Source organism: Oncorhynchus gorbuscha, linkage group LG07 (assembly GCF_021184085.1).
Source record: "Oncorhynchus gorbuscha isolate QuinsamMale2020 ecotype Even-year linkage group LG07, OgorEven_v1.0, whole genome shotgun sequence".
NCBI lineage: Eukaryota > Metazoa > Chordata > Actinopteri > Salmoniformes > Salmonidae > Oncorhynchus > Oncorhynchus gorbuscha.
The window spans coordinates 53,996,699-54,018,293 of record NC_060179.1 but is presented as its reverse complement, the minus strand read 5'-3'; the positions used below and the strand labels follow the sequence as shown (position 1 = coordinate 54,018,293).

The following is a 21,595-nucleotide window of genomic DNA, read 5'->3' as shown; positions in this document are numbered from 1 at the left end:
GGACTGTGGTTTCTCTTTCCTTATTTGTTCTTGCTATAATATGGATTTGGTATTTTACCAAATTGGGTTGTCTTCTGTATACCCCAATACCATGTCACAACACAACTGATTGGCTCAAACACATTAAGGAAATAAATTCCACAAATGAACTTTTAGGAAGGCACACCTGTTAATTGAAATGCATTCCAGGTGACTACCTCGTAAAGCTGGTTGAGAGAATACCAAGAGTGTGCAAAGCTGTCATCAAGGCAAAGGATGGCTATTTGAAGAATATCAAATATAAACTCTATTTTGATTTGTTTAACACTTTTTTGGTTACTACATGATTTCATATGTGTTATTTCATCGTTTTGATGTCTTCACCATTATTCTACAATGTAGAAAATAGTTACAATTAAAGAAAAAGCCTTGAATGAGTTGGTCTTCTAAAACTTTGGACCGGTAGTGTACATATTGTATGTAGGCCTAATGCAAGTTCTCTATGAACTCTTCAAAACCATGAATAAAATAAATATTGCCTCAGATTGAAAATTGAAAGTGAGAGATCAGGAATCTGTATCTTTAGCATTGTAGTTTCATAAGTAGAATGCTGCTGTGTTGTCTGCTCTATTTTGACTGGACACTGGCCACGTATGAAACCCAAACATCTTTTGCCCCTCTTGCTCCTAGTGCAGTGCGCCATCAAGTGGTTAAAACAAGTAATGATAAAGATGAATACCGATAGTTCGTAAACGCGACCCGGTAAATTGTTGGAGAAATCCATCAGTAAATCAAATGTATTGATAAAGCTCTTCTTACATAAGCTGGTGTCACAAAGTGCTGTACAGAAACCCAGCCTAAAACCCCAAACAGCAAGCAATGCAGGTGTAGAAGCCGGATGTATGGTATGCTTGAGATACTGTTAATATGATGGTGCATACACGTTATCTAAATTTCGATTCAGTTGTTGATAGTAGGCTACTGTTTTTTATTCACATAGAAAATACTTTGTTACATGATAAATAACTATTTGGCAGAATAGAAACTCATGTCAGTCACGTATCAGTTTCGTTTTCGTCTCTGCAAAATATAGATAATATGCCAGGGAGTGGCTAGTTCAAGTTTCAAGTTTCTGTGCCAATTATTTCTATATATACTACATTACTTCCAGGGGGCGCTGTTTTGAAGCCTCGATCTTGGCTTGTAAAAAATGTTTAGGAAGCTATATAAATGCATTTATTGTCTACATTATTTTTTTCCATAAATGTATTATATTACAGACACTTTAATGCATACTTTGAAATTATATTATGTGAGCTAACATTATACATATATGTGTGTTTTTTTAATGTTAGCTCACAAAATATAATTTCAAAGTATGCATTAAAGTGTCTGTAATATAAACATATATCAATATTTTATATAAACATTTTCCTTAAAGTACATTTTTTGAGATAACTAATGTACTGTTACCATTACAACAACAAAAATACTTGGCTTCATAGCCTCTCAATGGTCAATCCATAGAAAAATCACAAAGCCAGGGTTTATATACATGATTGGTTTGCACTAGTCTCAGATTTGTAATACCTCAATACTGTGGTCATATATCTTATCTGCCATCGAAAATAAAACAAGGTAAGAATTTTACACCAATTGTAAAATAATTGAATTACACGCACATAATCTATCTCTCTGAACTACTTCATATCACAATAACAAACAATGCTGTTGTGTTGAAGAGGAGGATGATTATGACTGTTAACAACGATAACAATGTTGGGCTAGTAATAATATAATAACTTATAATAATTCATATTTTTTCTATTTCCTCACAGAGGTCAAAGCAGATATGGAAGTCAAGCTGAAAGCACTTGGACGTCACTTTACATGGGGAATAAAAAAGGCTGACATTAAGAATAAAAGCGAAGGTGGAGGTCTGTATCCGTCACTTCTCCAGAGCCGTGGAGTTGAAGCCCTCTAACGACCACGCCAGGGTGACCCTGGCTGAGGCCTACTGGAACAACTACCAGCTGGAAGAGAAGATGAAGATATTCACTGTCCTTTTTGAGGACAAGTCCCTCAGTGACTCAGACAAGCAGCTCTGCTATGTCGGCTTTGGCATAGCAAGAAGAGAGACGGGGATGGCGCCGTGACATAGTTAAAAAACGCCTACCAGATTTGGATTGAGAGTTGGGACAGGAGGCAGGCTGGGAAGAGGCACCTCTCAGCGGATCACAAAGGTGTCAGGGATAACAAGAGAGTTGGCGAGCCCTCTGAGATTTTGTCGTTCCACAAACAGGAAAGGTAGTCTGAGGACACAGGCGACCTGAAAGATTATTTCGGCAAAGGAATGAAACTCAAATGATATGCCTAACTACAACACAATGCATGGCTTACATGGCTCACACTGCTGCATGCATTTGAGCATTTTAATGTTTTTAATGGTGAAGTGAAAAGTAAAGTTCAAGTTGGGAGTACGCATCTCTGGCTGCACTCTTCGTTTTATTTTGTGCAAAAGTTGCAAAGAAAATTTGAGTTCAAATGTATCACTTTTGGGAAAAATATATGTTTCTATGTCTTAAGATGTCAGGTAGTGTCACAAAGTTCAAGTTCAGAGGTCTGAGTAAAATTGCACCATCTTGCAATAAAACAACTAGGCCTATAAAAAAACACTTGTAAGTCTTATTATAATTTCTAAAGTTGATTATTCGTCATGTAAATAAGCATTGTTCAGAAACAATGAGTGATTATAGAGTCACTAGTGTTGAAAAAACAATTTGAATATTTACTCGCTGGAAAATTATATTTCTACAAGCATCTCCTCTCTACCCCTTATATGACCTTCTCCTTTCCCCCTTTATATAGTACACAGCGCCAGTACATGGTCAAACATGGCAGCACAGGAATTCTCTTCATGCAGGTTTGAATAAGGGTGTTGATGACACTGCTTTTCTATTCAAAGTATTAAGTATTAGTTTGTCACATGATGATCACAAGTCAGTAGACCATATACCAACATGTTCTGTAGGCTACAGTGCAAAATGTTAATAATTTACGTATTTGCACTTGTCAGAATGTAAACCATGGCAATACAGCTACGCATCAGTTTCGGTTTCTTTTCATTTATTTGTAAACTGCAGAAGGCCTATATATAGCCAGGGAGTGAGTACGTGTTGGCTGTGTAGCCTATTCAGCGTACCCGGACATTACAAAAACACAACTCGCTGTATTCAACAAGATGAGGTGAGAATTTTACTCCGAATATTAGACAGGATCTCTATGTGGGATATAAATATATGTTACATTGTTATTGTCAATTAATTGTCAATTTATCAATTAATTGAAGGCACAATTTGGCATCACCTGTGATATTTCTTCTTGAAATCATGATTTATTTAGCGTATACTACAATTTGTGTAATTTCGTATTGCTAATAAATAGCTGTCCTGAATTTGACAAGTTTATTTTTGGATGCAATATTCAGACATTAACAGAAGTAATGACATCATAACACAATCATCCAAACCGGAAAATGTAGTTTACAGTAGTCCTAGCGCTAATTTATGAAATATTGATTTAACACAATAGCTAATATTTAGATAACTCTCCGCTGACAAAAAACACAACGTGAATTAGCTAATAGCAATTACTATTTATTACATTTACATTTAAGTCATTTAGCAGACGCTCTTATCCAGAGCGATTTATCACGGGTGAGCTCAACATTGATCGAAATAATTGAGTAAAACACTTTTTAGAAATAAAAAATAATCCGATGATGGGTAGTTTGTGCGCGCCGCCTTGTTTGTTTTTCGCGTCGACCAAAGATAATACGAGGAGACAAGATGAGTTTGGTCTGTTTGCAGTATGCACGTTGAAGGGGCTGTGTCGTAATATCATGCTTTCAAATGCTGTTGAAGATGACGAATTCCCCTCTTTACCGGTTACTCCGTCCAAACCTCCACCCTCCAAAAAACCCAACATGAACTCTGACATCGTGGCTACCCTCTCCTTACGCATCAACTCCAAGTCTGACGCAATTGAGAAAATGGTAGAGGCGCAAACACCATGTTTATCGAAGGCTTGAAAAATACTGGAGTTTGCATGTGGTGAAATCAAGGATGTGAAAACGAGAATGGCAAAAGTTGAAAAAGGTGTGGAAAAGACTAACAATGTCTACCATAGACGTCTCAAGATGCTAACCAAATTCCAATATCGATCAATGTGATACAATCATTTCCCAAAACTTCTGGTCTATATCTTAACATTAATAAATGTGAACTCATGACTGTCAAATATTATGGGACACCTTCATATTATGGTATTCCAGTAAAATAAGAACTTACATATATAGGCATAACCATTACAAAAGATCAGAAGTCTAGAGGCGTACTATATTTGAACCCTATTATTAAAAAAAAACAGAAGAAGCTAAATCAATGGCTAAAGAGGGACTTATCTTTAAAAGGTAGAGTCCTAATAACCAAGGCTGAAGGTATCTCTAGACTAACATATGGCACTCTATCTTTATATCTTGACAGTAAAATAAGCAAGGAAATAGACCAGATGCTTTTCAACTTTCTGTGGAGAATCCGTACCCATTACATTAGGAAAACTGTTGTAATGAACACTTGGTGTTCATTACAACAGAATGGTGGGCTGCATTTTCTGGACTTTACTACCTTAAATATACTTTTAAGTTCAATTGGATAAAACAATTCCTAAGAAGACCCACTTCTATCTGGAATTTTAGTCCTCATCATGTCTTCTCTACTTTTGGTGGCCTTAACTTCATGTTGTTTTGCAATTATAATATTGACAAGGTTCCAGTGAAACGTTCTGCTTTTCATCTGCAAGTTTTCTTGTCATGGTCCTTAATTTATAAACACAATTTTTCTCCACACAGATATTATATATGGAATAATCGGGATATATTGTATAAAAATAATTCTTTGTTTTTAGAATATTGGTTCCGAAATAAGATCCTATTGGTGAGCCAACTGGTAAATGCAGAGGGTCAGTTATAAGGAATTCTTATCACTTCACAAGGTCCCTGTAACACTTAACGATTTTGCAATTGTTTTAGATGCCATTCCCTCAGGTGTTGCTCTATTATTCAGGAACGTGTGCCTCAGAGCCTACCTTCTATTGACCCTGTTGACTCATCAGTAGGAAGGATTTGTTTGTTTCTCTTTTGGTCCATTCAACAACAGAGCGATACGAACCTTGTTTCAGCAGGATGTTGTATCTATACTAGAGGTCGACCGATTATGATTTTTCAACGCCAATACATATTATTGGAGGACCACAAAAAAGCCGATGCCAATTAATCGGCCAATTTTAAATGTTTATTTATTTATTTGTAATAATGACAATTACAACAATACTGAATTAACACTTATTTTAACTTAATATAACACATCAATAAAATCAATTTAGCCTCAAATAAATAATGAAACATGTTCAATTTTGTTTAAATAATGCGAAAACAAAGTGTTGGAGAAGAAAGTAAAAGTGCAATATGTGCCATGTAAAAAAGCTAACGTTTAAGTTCCTTGCTCACAACATGAGAACATATGAAAGCTAGTGGTTCCTTTTAACATGAGTCTTCAATATTCCCAGGTAAGAAGTTTTAGGTTGTAGTTATTATAGGAATTATCTGACTATTTCTCTCTATACCATTTGGATTTCATATACCTTTGACTATTGGATGTTCTTATAGGCACTTTAGTATTGCCAGTGTAACAGTATAGCTTCCGTCCCTCACCTTGCTCCTACCTGGGCTCGAACCAGGAACACATCGACAACAGCCACCCTTGAAGCATCGTTACCCATCGCTCCACAAAAGCCCTGGCCCTTGCAGAGCAAGAGAAACAACTACTCCCAATTCTCAGAGCGAGTGACGTCACCGATTGAAGCGATATTAGCGCGCACTCCGCTACCTAGCTAGCCATTTCACATCGGTTACACCAGCCTAATCTCAGGAGTTGACAGGCTTGAAGTCATAAACAGCTAAATCCTTGAAGCATTGCGAAGAGCTGCTGGCAAACGCATGGAAGTGCTGTTTGAATGAATCCTTACGAGCCTGCTGCTGCCTACCGTCGCTGAGTCAGACTGCTCTATCAAATATCAAATCATAAACTTAATTATAACATAATGACACACAAAAATACAAGCCATAGGTCATTAATATGGTCGAATCCGGAAACTATAATTTTCTAAAACAAAACGTTTATTCTTTCAGTGAAATACGGAACCGTTCCATATTTTATCCAACTGGGGGCAGCCCTAAGTCTAAATATTGCTGTTACATTGCACAACCTTCAATGTTATGTCATAATTATGTACAATTCTGGTAAATTAATTACGGTCTTTGTTAGGAATAAATGGACTTTACACAGTTCACAACGAGCCAGGCGGCCCAAATGGCTGCATATACCCTGACTGCTTGCACGGAACGCAAGAGAAGTGACACAATTTCCCTAATTATAAGAAATTCATGTTAGCAGGGAATATTAACTAAATATGCAGGTTTAAAAATATATACTTGTGTATTGATTTTAAAGAAAGGCATTGATGTTTATGGTTAGGTTTGGTGCAACAACAGTGCTAAATCATCACCCGTTTGGCGAAGTAGGCTGTAATTCAATGAGAAATTAACAGGCACCGCATCGATGATATGCAACGCAGGACACGCTAAACTAGTAATATCATCAACCATGTGTAGTTAACTAGTGATTATGTGAAGATTTATTGTTTTTTATACGTTTAATGCTAGTTAGCAACTTACCGTGGCTTCTTGCTGCCCTCAAATAACATGTAGTCAGCCTGCCACGCAGGCTCCTCGTGGAATGCAATGTAAGGCAGGTGGTTAGAACATTGGACTAGTAACCGGAAGGTTGCAAAAACGAATCCCCGAGCTGACAAGGTAAAAATCTGTCGTTCTGCCCCTGAACAAGGCAGTTAACCCACAGTTCCTAAGCCGCCATTGAAAGTAAGAATGTGTTCTTAACTGACTTGCATAGTTAAATAAAGTATATCGGCCAAATCGGTGTCCAAAAATACTGATTTCCGATTGTTATGAAAACTTGAAATCGGCCCTAATTAATCGGCCATACCGATTAATCGGCCGACCTCTAATCTATATCTTATGTCATGCATTATTGGTATGGATTTATTGATAATATCTGTTTGAAAAAAGTTTGGATGTTGCCACACACTTACCTACTTGTCAACAAAATTAAGGAAGTTCCCTTTGAAATTATTCATAAATATTATCCTGCCAACCACTGTATGAAGAAGTTTAAGGAAAACATCAACTCAAATGGTTCCTTTTGTAATGACCACCCAGAAACAGTGTTACCCAGAAACAGTGTTGCATTTTTTTTGGCATTGTATTCATGTAAGAAAACTGGCAAGACATCAATAGATTTATAATTGAACAATTTTATGAAGGTTTAACACTATTGTGGAGAGATGTATTGCTTGGATTCTTTACCTATGATAGGAATAAGCTGAAACATTTTTATGTAATTAATTTCATTATTCTTTTGGCCAAATTTCATATTCACAAATGTAAATTTACAAACAAAAGAACACATTTTCTTACCCTACAAAAATAAATTGAACTGTATTTTAAGACAATTAAATACTCTACTAACAAAAAAGCTGTTAGAATTATAAATGTATGTATGTCCCTTAAGGTCCTTGTGTAATGTGATTTTGTACCCCCTGGCTCAATTGTCCTTTGTTTATCATGTATATATACTTGTATTTCCGTATTGATTTGTAGTTAATAAAATAAAATAAATAATAATAATAATGTTAAACAAAAAAACAGATGACAGATGTTTACGTGACACCCAGAAGGCATTGTATAATGTGAACGAAACATGGCGCCACACACAGCTGGCAAATAGCTTAGCAGTAGATCATCATAATCAGAACAACCTTCAAAAAAGTATTTTACACACATCATAGATGTCAATTACAATATATGCAATAATCTGAATGCATTATTTGTTACTTGTACTTGAAAACGTGACTAAGACTGTAAATACATTACGCTCCATCCATACATACTTCATGCTACAGTAGAAACGACAACACTATATACAGATAGGCTGTCAAGGCAGACAAATTGCTAAATAACTTTGGCTGAGCTGGAACACTAGCTCGAGCCCAGAGCAAATGACAGGAATCGAATGTTCGCCGAGCCTCTTCGGACTGGAGTGACGCTTAAAATTAAATTTTACCCCTACAATCTGTTCTTAGGACGCAACAAAAATAACAACTTGTGTAGAAAGTAAACATCCGCACCTCGATAGTGCCAAGTGTGCTTATGTCTGCATAATGAGGAAGTAGGGGAAAAATTACAACTTTTTACTATTTCTGGTCTAGCGATCATGACAGCAGAGTACGCTGCCCAACCTTATGTAATTAGAAAGAGGTTATCCACCAAGGTAAAGTTGGTTTTATATTCCAGTTTTGATTTGATATAAATAGCTCAAATCTATATAATGCCATTTAAAACGGTATAAATCAATAACTAAATCACTGTTTGTCACAGAAACATCAAACTAGGTATGATTTATTCTATAAATGTCTAGTATACTTTTACAACCTTTGTTTTGAATAAAAATTCCAGTTTTGATTTGATAGGAATACATAACATCTCAAATATTGCATTTAAAGATGAAGAAATCAATAACTAATTCAGTGATTGTCACAAAAAAAGTGAAAATATGCATTTATTTGCAATAACTTTAAAGAAATGTTAATTTCAAGTCAAATGTGTTCTATAGGAAGTTAGACCATGTTTACATAAAGTTGTACTGTTTGCATTTTTAGTGCAACAGTTCCACATTTTAAAGTAGTTACAAGGCACAACAGTCATTTATTTATATGTCTCTAATTTAACAGGAAAGAGGCCCCTTCCAATCATGTTCTATTTTGGCTTTGTTGAAGTCCTTCTTTGTCATCCCCAGACAAGCTGAATAGTACCACCTCCTGAGGTAATAGACTAAAATGTTCAACACTTACAGCCAAATGTTTAATACAGTATTAATACAGTATTCCCAGAACACGTTCTGGAAAGTCTATAGATCGAGTGGTCACTTTATTAGGTACAACCCCCTTTGCATCTGGAACAGCGTTATTTCAGAACTGTTGATGAAACTGGGAAAGGAGATAAGACTGTTCAAGTTTTTAAGTCCAGTTGGAGTTAATTAGTCAGTTCACGTTTTGGAACTTTTCCGAGTTACAGAAGACCATCACAGACTGCTGTCATTTTGCACATTCTAAAGTTCAAACAAACAGTAACAGAATACCTGAATAAAACTTCTCTGCATGCTTTAGTGTCTAGCAAGCCAAGACCACGGGGCTTGGTGTATGTACTGTAGGAGTAATTTATTTTTGTGAATAGGATGGTGAACCTAATAAAGTAGCAACTGAGTGTAGATATCACAAATAACTCCTTTTGAGCTGTGTTTGTCTGTTATACGTTTCATCAATGGGTATAATGGTAAATCTGATCCCCAAGGTCCTCATAGGCTCACTTAGATATATAGAGTTGGAGATAAAGAAAAAAATATGAAACTAGGACTTTAACACACTGGCAGAATTCTTTCATCCACGTCCATTCACGTAAAATATGTATTTTAAAGTATAAATACCCTTCTAAGTCTTTCTGGATGTTTTAAAAGGTTTGCAAATAGTTCTTTCTGCAAGGAATGTGAATTGAAAGGGATATGGTAATACTTATGTAGGTGATGTAATTTCTCCACTGGTATAATGGGTATAATGTGTGGTAGTTGCACACCTCCCTGCTGAATTATGTATAGCTGATTTGGGCCAGTTGATCTTTTTTTTCATGATCTTTTGTGAAGAAAAAAAATTCACATAGGCTTTGTGCTAGCAGTTTAAGAGAGAAAGAGAGCAAATAGCAAAGGGACAGCCTGGTTGAAGTCCTAGTTTTTAATGGTTAGTGCCGGTAGATTGCAGAGGGTTTCACATACAGTTCAGAGGCAAATCACAATGTATACATTTAGCCCAAAAACAAAACATGTACCTTCCACTTCTTTTATTTGTGTTTTTTTTGTTATCCACCATCTGGTATCTTTCAATACCCATGCTAATACATATATATATATATATATATATATGTGTATTAGCATGGGTATTGAAAGATACCAGATGGTGGATAACAAAAAAAAAGCACTAATAAAAGAAGTGGTCGGTATATGTTTTGTTTATATAAATATACACTGCTCAACAAAAAAAAGGGAACACTGAAACAACACAATGTAACTCCAAGTCAATCACACTTCTGTGAAATCAAACTGTCCACTTCGGAAGCAACACTGATTGACAATAAATTTCACATGCTGTTGTACAAATGGAATAGACAACAGGTGGAAATTATAGGCAATTAGCAAGACACCCCCAATAAAGGAGTGGTTCTGCAGGTGGTGACCACAGACCACTTCTCAGTTCCTATGCTTCCTGGCTGATGTTTTGGTCACTTTTGAATGCTGGCGGTGATTTCACTCTAGTGGTAGCATGAGACGGAGTCTACAACCCACACAAGTGGCTCAGGTAGTGCAGCTCATCCAGGATGGCACATCAATGCGAGCTGTGGCAAGAAGGTTTGCTGTGTCTGTCAACATAGTGTCCAGATCATGGAGGCGCTACCAGGAGACAGGCCAGTACATCAGGAGACGTGGAGGAGGCCATAGGAGGGCATCAACCCAGCAGCAGGACCGCTACCTCCGCCTTTGTGCAAGGAGGAGCAGGAGGAGCACTGCCAGAGCCCTGCAAAATGACCTCCAGCAGGCCACAAATGTGCATGTGTCTGCTCAAACGGTCAGAAACAGACTCCATGAGGGTGGTATGAGGGCCTGACGTCCACAGGTGGGGGTTGTGCTTACAGCCCAACACCGTGCAGGATGTTTGGCATTTGATGAGATCCTCAGACCCCTTGTGAGACCATATGCTGGTGTGGTTGGCCCTGGGTTCCGCCTAATGCAAGACAATGCTAGACCTCATGTGTCTGGAGTGTGTCAGCAGTTCCTGCAAGAGGAACATCATGTCTGGGACATCATGTCTCGCTCTATACACCAACGCCCCGTTGCACCAAAGACTGTCGAGGAGTGGGCGGATGCTTTCGTCCAGGTCTGGGAGGAGATCCCTCAGGAGACCATCCGCCACCTCATCAGGAGCATGCCAAAGCGTTGTAGGGAGGTCATACAGGCACGTGGAGGCCACATACATCACTGAGCCTCATTTTGACTTGTTTTAAGGACATTACATCAAAGTTGGATCAGCCTATAGTGTAGACTCCAAATCCAGACCTCCATGGGTTGATAAATTTGATTTCCATTGATAATTTTTGTGTGGTTTTGTTGTCAGCACTTTCAACTATGTAAAAAAAAAAGTATTTCATAAGAATAGTTCATTCATTCAGATCTAGGATGTGTTATTTTAGTGTTCCCTTAATTTTTTTGAGCAGTGTATATACACACACATATACAGTATATACATACACTACCGTTCAAAAGTTTGGGGTCACTTAGAAATGTCCTTGTTTTTTAAATTTAAGCAAAAAAAAATTGTCCATTAAAATAACATCAAATTGCTCAGAAATACAGTGTAGACATTGTTAATGTTGTAAATGACTATTGAAGCTGGAAACGGCTGATTTTTAATGGAATATCTACATAGGCATACAGAGACCCATTATCAGCAACCATCACTCCTGTGCCCCAATGGCACGTTGTGTTAGCTAATCCAAGTTTATCATTTTAAAAGGCTAATTGATCATCAGAAAACCCTTTTGCAATTATGTTAGCATAGCTGAAAACTGTTGTGCTGATTAAAGCAGCAATACAACTATCCTTCTTTAGACCAGCTGAGTATCTGAAGCATCAGCATTTGTGGGTTCAATTACAGGCTCACAAAGAATAGCCTTCTTTTCTCAGAACAAGAATAGACTGATGAGGTTCAGAAGAAAGTTTTGTTTCTGGTCATTTTGAGCCTGTAACAATGTCTACACTGTACACTACACTGGCTCATTCTGTGGAATGTCCATGTTGATCCTCTTGGTTGTCTTGGTCCTCTAGATCCATCCACTGGTCTTCTTCGTTAGTCAGGCCTGACCACTTCATCCCATAGTTTTGTCCTGTAATCTAATTTAATATGACTGAAGATGCAGAATTTTCTGTCAGGCCCCTTCTAATAGACTCGTTAGAACTTTAAACACACACCCTCTAGATGGACTACATGCCCTCTATCAAATCAACACATGGAATTTTTACTCAAAACCAAAGTTATAAAAGTATGCTAGACATTTATAGAATGAATCATGTCTAGTTTGATGATCGTGACAAAAACGGTGAATTAGTTATGGATTTTTAAATGGATTTTGACGAATGTCTGTTGAATGACTGATGAATGTCTGAATATGTGAATATAAAACCAACTTTACCTCGGTAGATTATCCTGATTAAAATGGTGTCCAACTTGAAAAAAATCTAAAATCTGATATCACGTGCAGAAAACAACTCACGCTGGGGCGACTGTTAGAGATATTTGGAGCTCACCTGTGGAAAGGTTTTAAAGATGACAATTGACAGGCGGGCTACACGTGAAAAACGATTCATATTAAAAAAATACCAAGAAGTAAATAGGACATACTTTGTACTCACACACAGCAACTTCGATAGTGCTAGTGCAATGTTAATGCTCGGGCAGTAAAGGGAGCTAGGCATTCGTGTAAGTGTGTGAAAGGATAGAATAGGCAGATAGTGCCGGTCAGGGGTGTTGATCAACTAGACGACCTTGGGTACAATTGTGATTATGTGACCCTCAGCTTTATGGTCCGACACCTTGGGAGGCAGAAGTGACAACGGTAGTTAAAATGCTGGGTGTTAATTATGGTATTTTTTCCTTTCTCACAGTGCCTCGGTCAAAGCAGATATGGAAGTTAAGCTGAAAGCACTTGAGTGTCACTTCACATGGAGCATAAGGAAACGTGACATTAAGGAACTGGACAGCCTCCCTGAAAAACTCCTGGATCGCATCATGAGGTTTACCACGCCGAAATACCATGCCACATATTTCAACTTACTAGCGTTCCTGAGCCACCTGGAGGAAAATAATGTTAGTGCTCTTGAGTATCTCCACAAGGCTGAGAGTGCATTGAAGGATAGACAGGATGATACAGAGTTACTGGTGACCTATGCTAACTTTGCATGGGTTCACTATCACTCAGGAAACCTTGATGATGTGGATGCCTACATTGGAAAGCTGGAAATCATCAGTAAGGGAATTCCAAGTGCCTTAAATATTCAAGGCAGCTTACCTTCCGTACATGGTGAGAAAGGTTGGAGTCTTATCAGGTTTGGGGGATTATTTTACAAGAGGGTAAAAGAGAGCTTCCAGAAAGCTCTTGAGGGGGAACCAGACAATGCTTCTTTCAATATGGGCTATGCCCTGGTCCTGTACAGGTTGGAGGGCATGGTCAAGAATAAGAGAGTGAGTTCAGTGATGACTGCAGCTGCCAACCAGCTAAGGAAGGCCTTATCCTTGGAGCCTGATAACTCTGAACTTATGATCCTCCTAGCTCTGAAACTTCAAAAAAATCAAGAAAACAAAGTGGAGTCCTTGAAACTCACCAAAGAGGCCCTTAGGCTGTCTCCTGACGTGCCTCATGTACTACGTTATGTGGCCAAATATTTCAGATATGAGGGCTCCATCAATGAGTGCATACAGGTTTTGGGGAAAGCTCTGGAACTGTCTCCAAACTCCCACTTCCTCCATCACCAAATTGGCCTGTGTCACAAACAGCAGCTCATCCAGATGTTCGAGCAGAAGAGGGAAGGGGGAGAGGTGAAAGTGGGCCAGATAAAAGCAAAAGTGTTGGTCTGCATCCGTCACTTCGCCAGAGCCGTAGATCTGAAGCCCTCCAACATCCTCGCCAGGGTGAACCTGGCTGAGGCCTACGGGAACAACTACCAGCTGGAAGAGGCGATGAAGATATTCACTGTACTTTTAGAGGACAAGTCCCTCAGTGACTCAGACAAGCAGCTCTGCTCCACCGGATTCGGCACGTTTCTTTACTACAGGAAGATGGACGAGGATGGCGCTGTGACAGAGTTCAAAAATGCCTACCAGATTCCAATTGAGAGTTGGTACAGGAAGCAGGCTGTGAAGAGGTTGAAGCAGATCGCAGAGAGGTGGCAGGCTAACAAAAAGAGAGTTGGCGAGGCCTCTGAGATTTTGTCGTTCCTCAAACAGGAGAGGTAGTCTGAGGACACAGACATCCAGACAGATTCTTTCGGCAAAGGAATGAAATTCAAATGATATACGTAGCTGTAACACAATGCATGGCTTACATTGAAACACTGCTCAAATCCAACTTTATTTGTCACATTGCGCCGAATACAACAAGTGTAGACTTTACCGTGAAGTGCTTATTTACAAGCCCTTAACCAACAGTGCATGTTTTTAATGGTGAAGTTCAAGTTGGCAGTACGCATCTCTGGCTGTACGCTTCTTTTTATTTTATTTAAAAGTTACAAAGAAAATTTCAGTTCAAATGTATTACTTTTGGAAAACATATGTTTCTATGTCGTAAAGATGTGTCATGTAGTGTAACAAAGCTCCGTTTTTTTGTACAATTGTACCATATGGTTGTATGATAAATCTTGCAATAAAAAAATTACTTTGAAGTGTTATTCTAATTTCCAAATTTGGTTATTCGTCATGTAAATAAACATTGTTCAGAAACAATGAGTGAATGTAGCGTCACTAGAGTTGAAAAAACCATTTGAATATATACGTACTCGATGGAAAATTATAATTCTACAAGCATCTCCTCTCTACCCCTTATATGACCTTCTCCTTTCCCCCTTTATATAGTACACAGCGCCAGTACATGGTCAAACATTGCATCACAGGAATTCTCTTCATGCAGGTTTGAATAAGGGTGTTGATGGCACTGCTTTTCTATTCGCGGTTTGAAAACTTTTGTCACGTGATGATCGCAGGTCAGTAGACTATATGGTCTTTGTTAGGCGACAGTGCAAAATGTTAATAAATGACCTGTTGTCACTTGTCAGAATGGAAACCTTGGCAATACAGCTAAGCATCAGTTTCGGTTTCCTGACTTTTGCGAATCGCAGAAGGGCTATATATGGCCAGGGAGTGAGTACGTGTTGGCTGTGTAGCCTATTCCGCGTACCCGGACAATACAAAAAACAACTCGCTGTATTCAACAAGATGAGGTAAGAATTTTACTCCGAATATTAGACAGGATCTATTGGTGCGATATAAATAAATATGACATTTTTATTGTATTTCATCAATGAATTAAAGGCATACTTTGGCATCACATCTGATATTTCTCTTTGAAATCATGATTTATTTAGCATATACTACCATTTGTGCAATTTCGTATTGCTAATAACACCTATAATTTGTATAATCGATTTGACATAACACAGTAATAATCCGTGTGGTGTGCTGTATGCTTCTTCAGTTCAATTCACATTTTATTTATCCAGAGGGACAATTATTCTGGAAATTAAAGGTGACAGTTGACAGGTGGACTACACATGAAAAATGATTAATATAATTACCACAACATATAGGAAAAAAAAACATTAAGAAGAAAATAGGACATTTGTGTAAGTGTGTGAAAGGATAGAGAGGAGGTAGTGTTACTCCAATTTTTGTTGGTTATTCACCATGAAAATACGCATTGTTCAAACACAACGAGTGATTGTAGAGTCATTAGTGTTGAAAAAACAATTTGAATATTTACTCGCTGGAAAAATATATTTCTACAAGCATCTCCTCTCTACCCCTTATATGACCTTCTCCTTTCCCCCTTTATATAGTACACAGCGCCAGTACATGGTCAAACATGGCAGCACAGGGATTCTCTTCGTGATTCTCTTACTGAATACATTGTTGATAGCACCTCTTTTCTATTCACGGTTTAGAAACGTTTGTAACATGATGATCGCAGGTCAGTAAGCTATATACCACAAGACTTTGTATGCTACAGTGCTAAAGGTTCATAAATGGCGTATTGCCGGAATGGAGACTGGCAATACAGCTACTCATCAGTTTCGCTTTCCTGTCCTTTGCAAGTTGCAGAAGGCCTATATATTGCCAGGGAGTGAGTACGTTTCGACTGTGTAGGCTACGGCCGGTACTTGTGCAATACAGAAAAAGAACTCGCTGTATTCAACGAGATGAGGTACGAATTTCACTGCGAAAATTAGACAGGATCTCATGTTGCGATATAAATATGTTGTAATGAAACTTCAGAGAGTAGGTCTCGAACCCTCGACCTTCTAGCCCGAAGTCCAGCGCGCTATCGACTGTACCGCAAAAGCATGCTCAAGCAGCAGGGGCAATTTCCGCACATATAAACCCAGGCTCATTACAATATGTAACATTTTTATTTTATTTCATCAATGAGTTGAAGGGACACTTTGGCATCACCTGTGATATTTGTCTTTGAATTCATGGTTTATTTAGCGTATACTACCATTAGTGTAATTTCGTATTGTTAATAATAACTATGATTGTATCATCGACTTGACATAACACAGTAATAATCCGTGCGGTGTGCTGCTTCAGTTCAATTCACATTTTATTTATCCAGAGGGACAATTATTTCTGGAAATTAAAGGTGACAGTTGACAGGGGGACTACGCATGAAAAATGATTCATATAATTACCACAACATATAGGGAAAAAAACATTAAGAAGAAAATAGGTCGTACTGTATACTCACACAAAGCAACTTCGATAGTGCTAGTGCAATATTAATGTTTGAGCAGTAAAGGGAGCTAGGCATTCGTGTGAGTGTGTGAAAGGATAGAATAGGCAGATAGTGTAGGTCAGGTCTCAAGGGAGAGGGTGTTGATCAACCTGACGACCTTGGGTACAATTGTGATTATGTGACCCTCAGCTTTATGGTCCGACACCTTGGGAGGCAGAAGTGACAACAACCGTTAAAATGCTGTGTGTTAATTATGGTATTTTTGCCTTTTTCTCACAGTGCCTCGGTCAAAGCAGATATGGAAGTCAAGCTGAAAGCACTTGAGTGTCACTTCACATGGGGCATAAGGAAAGGTGACATTAAGGACCTGGACAGCATCCCTGAAAAACTCCTGGATCGCATCATGAAGTTCTGCCCTTTAAAATACCATGTCACGTATTTCAACTTACTAGCGTTCCTGAGCCACCTGAAGGAAAATAATGTTAGTGCTCTTGATTATCTCCACAAGGCTGAGAGTGCATTGAAGGACAGACAGGGTGATACAGAGTTACTGGTGACCTATGCTAACTATGCATGGGTTCACTATCACTCAGGGAACATGGATGATGTGGAAGCCTACCTTGAGAAGCTGGAAAACATCAATAAGGGTATTCCAAGGGCCTCAAAGATTCAAGGCAGCTTACCTTCAGTACATGGTGAGAAAGGTTGGAGCCTTATCAGGCTTGGGGCATTATTTTATAAAAAGGTAAAAGAGAGCTTTCAGAAAGCTCTACAGGGGGAGCCAAACAATGCTTCTTTCAATGTTGGCGTATGCCATGGTCCTGTACAGGTTGGAGGGCATGGTTAGGGATAACAAAGTGAGGTCAGAGGAAAGTGAAGCTACCACTCAGCTAAGGAAAGCCTTGTCATTGGAGCCCAATAACTCGGAGGTTATGGTCCTCCTAGCCCTGAAGCTTCAGAACAAAAATAAACAAGAGTCCATGAAACTCATCACAGAAGCCCTCAGACTGTCTCCTGATGTGCCTCACGTCATGCGTTACGTGGGAAAGTTTTTCAGATACGAGGGCTCCGTCAATGAGTCCCTACACATTTTGGGGAAAGCTCTGGAGCTGTCTCCAAACTCCCACTTCCTCCATCACCAAATTGGCCTGTGTCACAAACAACAGCTCAGTCAGATGTTCGAGCAGAAGAGGAAAGGGGGACGAGTCAATGGGGGCCAGATAAAAGCAAAGGTGGAGGTCTGCATCCGTCACTTCTCCAGAGCCGTGGAGCTGAAGCCCTCCAACATTCATGCCAGGGTGAACCTGGCTGAGGCCTACGGGAACAACTACCAGCTGGAAGAGGCGTTGAAGATCTTCATCAACCTGGTGAAAGATGAATCCCTCAATGACTCTGACAAGCAGCATTGCTACACCAGCTTCGGCCTGTTTCTGTTCCACAAGAAGAAAGATGAGGGCAGGGCTGCGACACAATTCAAAAATGCCTACCAGATTCAGATTGAGAGTTGGGACAGGAAGGAGGCTGGGAAGAAGCTTAAGCAGATAGCAGAGAGGTGCCAGACTAACAAGAGGAGAGTTGGCGAGGCCTCTGAGATTTTGGCGTTCCTCGCCACTGTAGACAAAGAGGAGAGAAAGGCTGAAGAGCCAAGGGGAGTCAATGTGGACTCTACAGACACAGATGACCTTACAGAAGCCCTAGGCAAGGGAATGAAACTCAAATGATATATTTTATTGTAACACAACGCATGGCTTACATAAGAATACTTCTACGTGCATTTTAATGGTTTTAATCGGGGAGTAACATTTACTTCAAGTTGCATGTATGCTTCTTAAGTTTGATTTTGTGTTTAAAAAAAATGCAAAGAAAATTTGAGTAAGATTCTATTACTTTTGTAAGATTTTTTAAAAATGTCTTTGGATGTGTCCCCTATAGTGTAGATGATTAGATATCTTCATTGACTGTTAAACTGTTGCTTAAACTGACAGTAACATTCTGAAGAGGTAATAAAACACAGTACCAAAGTCTTGATTATCTTTTGTTCTTGTTAAATTGCTATGTTTTTTCTACTTAGTTCCTAAAGCCAACATTGCTTAATAAAGGGGAACCACGTCAGATATACACGTTTCCTGTTGTTCCCTCTAAGAATCTCCATGCTTGCACTTTGATTGAAGTTTGGAGGGACTCACTCGAAGTTTGACAGACAGTGTGTCTACCTACCACTTACATTACAGGGAACAATAAGAAATAAATTCCATAACAAAATGAAAAGTCATTTTATTTCAGATATTTAAGGTCCAATACAGCCTGGATTTTTTTAGTCTCAATATCAAATCATTTCTCGGTAACATTTAAGTCCCTTACTGTGATTGTTTTCAATTAAAAGGGTCAAAAATAAACAAAAATTGTTTCATAGCAAAGAGCAATTTCTCAAGAAAGAATTTTGATAGGACTGTCTTGGAGTGGTTTGAGTGGGGAGGGGAAACTGAAAATGATCTGTTATTGGCAGAGGTTTAGAACTTTCTTATTGGTCTATTAACTAATTTACTGCATGGTGATGTCACCAGAGAAGGCCAAAACTCCCACCAAATTTCAGGCAGTCTTTCCAAACAGCTCTTACACTAATTTTCACAATTTCACAGTACTATTCCAACCTCATAGTTTGGAAATATATATAAATCACAGGAAAATCATGTTTCTACTGCACTGGGCATCAATTGTAGTGAGTAGGCTTCATTTAAGGGGTTAGGCTATGGCTCTGGTGACAGTAAAATTGCAAACTGTTGTGCTGCCATTCAGGTTGCACAGTTGTTAGGAAGAGATTTTCAATGTACCGATTCCATGGATTATGAACATACACAAAACAACACCGGTGTCACGAATCTCGCTGAAGAGGGTGCCTCTTCCTGTTCGGGCGGGACTCGGCGGTCGTCGTCACGGGCCTATTAGCTGCCATCGATTCCTTTTCCGTTTGTGTTGGTTAGTGGTTAATTGGGTACACCTGTTTTGTATTAGGGTTTGTTTTTGTCGGGTATTTAAGGGCACTAGGCCCGCTGGGTATTTGTGCGGGCTTGTTTATTGTTACTCTGTGTTTGATGGTGTGATTTGTTTTCGTATCTTTATTCTCTGGTCTATTTTGTCCTGTTGTTTTGGACTGGCAACTTATATACGCCCTGTGTGTTGGCGTGATCATTTTGGTTGCACCGGTGTAATAAATTTGATAAACGACAGAACCCTGCTCTCTGCGCCTGATTCCATCCACCACTCATAGTTATTCGTAACAACCTGATTAAATTTATATTTGTATGGCCTCCTGAGTGGCGCAGCGGTCTAAGGTTCTACATTGCAGTGCTTGAGGTGTCACTACAGACCCGGGTTTGATCCCAGGCTGTGTCACAACCAGCTGCGACCAGGAGTTCCATAGAGTGGTGCACAATTGGCACAGCGTTGTCCGGGTTACAGGAGGATTTAGCCAGGGGTGCTTTACTTGGCTCATTGTGCTCTTGTGGTGGGCTAGGTGCCTGCAGGCTGACTTCAGTTGAACAGTGTTTCCTCTGACACATTGGCACAGCTGGCTTCTGGGTTAAGCGGGTGGGTGTCAAGAAGCATGGTTTGGTGGGTAATGTTTCGGAGGACGCATGGCTCGACCTTTGCCTCTCCTGAGTCTGTTGCAGTGATGAGACACGATTGAAAGAGGGGGTAAAATACAAATAAATAAACCCTTTTTTATATACAATTCTTGCTCCCAATATAATTGTATATATATATGTGGGATACAACCATCCCAGCTCTGCAGAATTTGCTGCGAAGAGAGAATCATTAGATAATTGTTTTGGTACAGCCCATATGTAGCTTGTTTTTGGTTAACATTACAACATTTACCAGGATCTAACTCTGCAAATAGCACTGCTGGGTGATTTGAAAAGTCATAGTCAATCAATCAATAATATAATCATACTCTTAGCAAAACATTTGATCTTTAATTCATAATCTGTAGAAACTATAAGAATATAAAGGCACAGGTCTTTTGGGAAACATCACAGCACAGTTGAAAAATATATGACTAATAGAAATCAAAACTGGACGGTGTTCAGAGATAGATGGGAGGGGTTGAGCGGAGCTGAAGGGTGGGACTAAATATAACAAAAATAATCATCTGAAAATAAAATGTTCTGAAAAAATTAAAGCATAGAGTAGTAGCCTACGGAAGAGTATTACTGCCAAGTGAAAAATACTAATTAAAACATGCTGATGGATGGAAGTACCCTGATACATTTTTTTTGCGCAGATAGTACTTTAAAAATGTAAAATAGTTTTACAATAAAGTCAAGATTTTGAGAATAAAGTAGAATTTTCATTTTATAAAGTCACATTTAAATGCCGTGAATAAAGTAGCAATATTACGAGAATAAAGTGGGTATATTTCGAGAGTGAAGTCGACATTTTGAGAATAAAGTCGCAGCTTCAAGATTAAAGTAGGAGATTTGGTTATTAATGATTACTGCATCCCTGGATCCTAGTTGCTTGGCGCGCCCACGGTTAAAAAGCCTGAGTTAGATGACTGGTGAAACTATACTTTAGAATTTGCTCTTGTAGGACATACTAGCCATATTATTATAAGTCTAAGGACTTGTAAGAGGTTGTGCCACAAATTGGGTATTTTCAGGAGGAACCACACCGAAATGGAATAGGTATTTCATCCAAGTCCGTGTGGTTACATACACAGGTAGAGACTGGTCGGTTGTGTGTGTGTTTGTGGGCGCTAAAAAGTAGGGGCAAAACAAACAAATGGCCATCGATCTAATGATCTAATACACTCGT

The 21,595-nt window shown here is 38.8% G+C and overlaps 1 protein-coding gene and 1 pseudogene across 3 annotated transcripts; both read left to right on the top strand.

Annotated features, from left to right (window-relative positions):
- Window positions 1–2,862: 2,862 nt before the first annotated feature.
- Window positions 2,863–14,729, top strand: LOC124039269 (interferon-induced protein with tetratricopeptide repeats 5-like). 2 transcript variants are annotated; one of them, XM_046355192.1, is made up of 3 exons: window positions 3,166–3,225; window positions 8,905–8,996; window positions 12,939–14,729. In XM_046355192.1, the coding sequence occupies exon 3, from the start codon at window positions 12,958–12,960 to the stop codon at window positions 14,284–14,286; it is 1,329 nt and encodes a 442-aa protein (XP_046211148.1). In that variant the 5' UTR covers window positions 3,166–3,225; window positions 8,905–8,996; window positions 12,939–12,957; the 3' UTR covers window positions 14,287–14,729. The 2 variants fall into 2 exon arrangements, with proteins under 2 accessions (XP_046211147.1, XP_046211148.1); XM_046355191.1 differs by lacking the exon at window positions 8,905–8,996 and having other exon boundaries at window positions 2,863–3,225.
- A 211-nt stretch (window positions 14,730–14,940) lies between these two features.
- LOC124040030 lies at window positions 14,941–18,799 on the top strand (annotated as a pseudogene). The gene is made up of 2 exons (XR_006839671.1): window positions 14,941–15,266; window positions 17,057–18,799. The product of XR_006839671.1 is annotated as an interferon-induced protein with tetratricopeptide repeats 5-like (transcript).
- The last annotated feature ends 2,796 nt before the right edge of the window (window positions 18,800–21,595 follow it).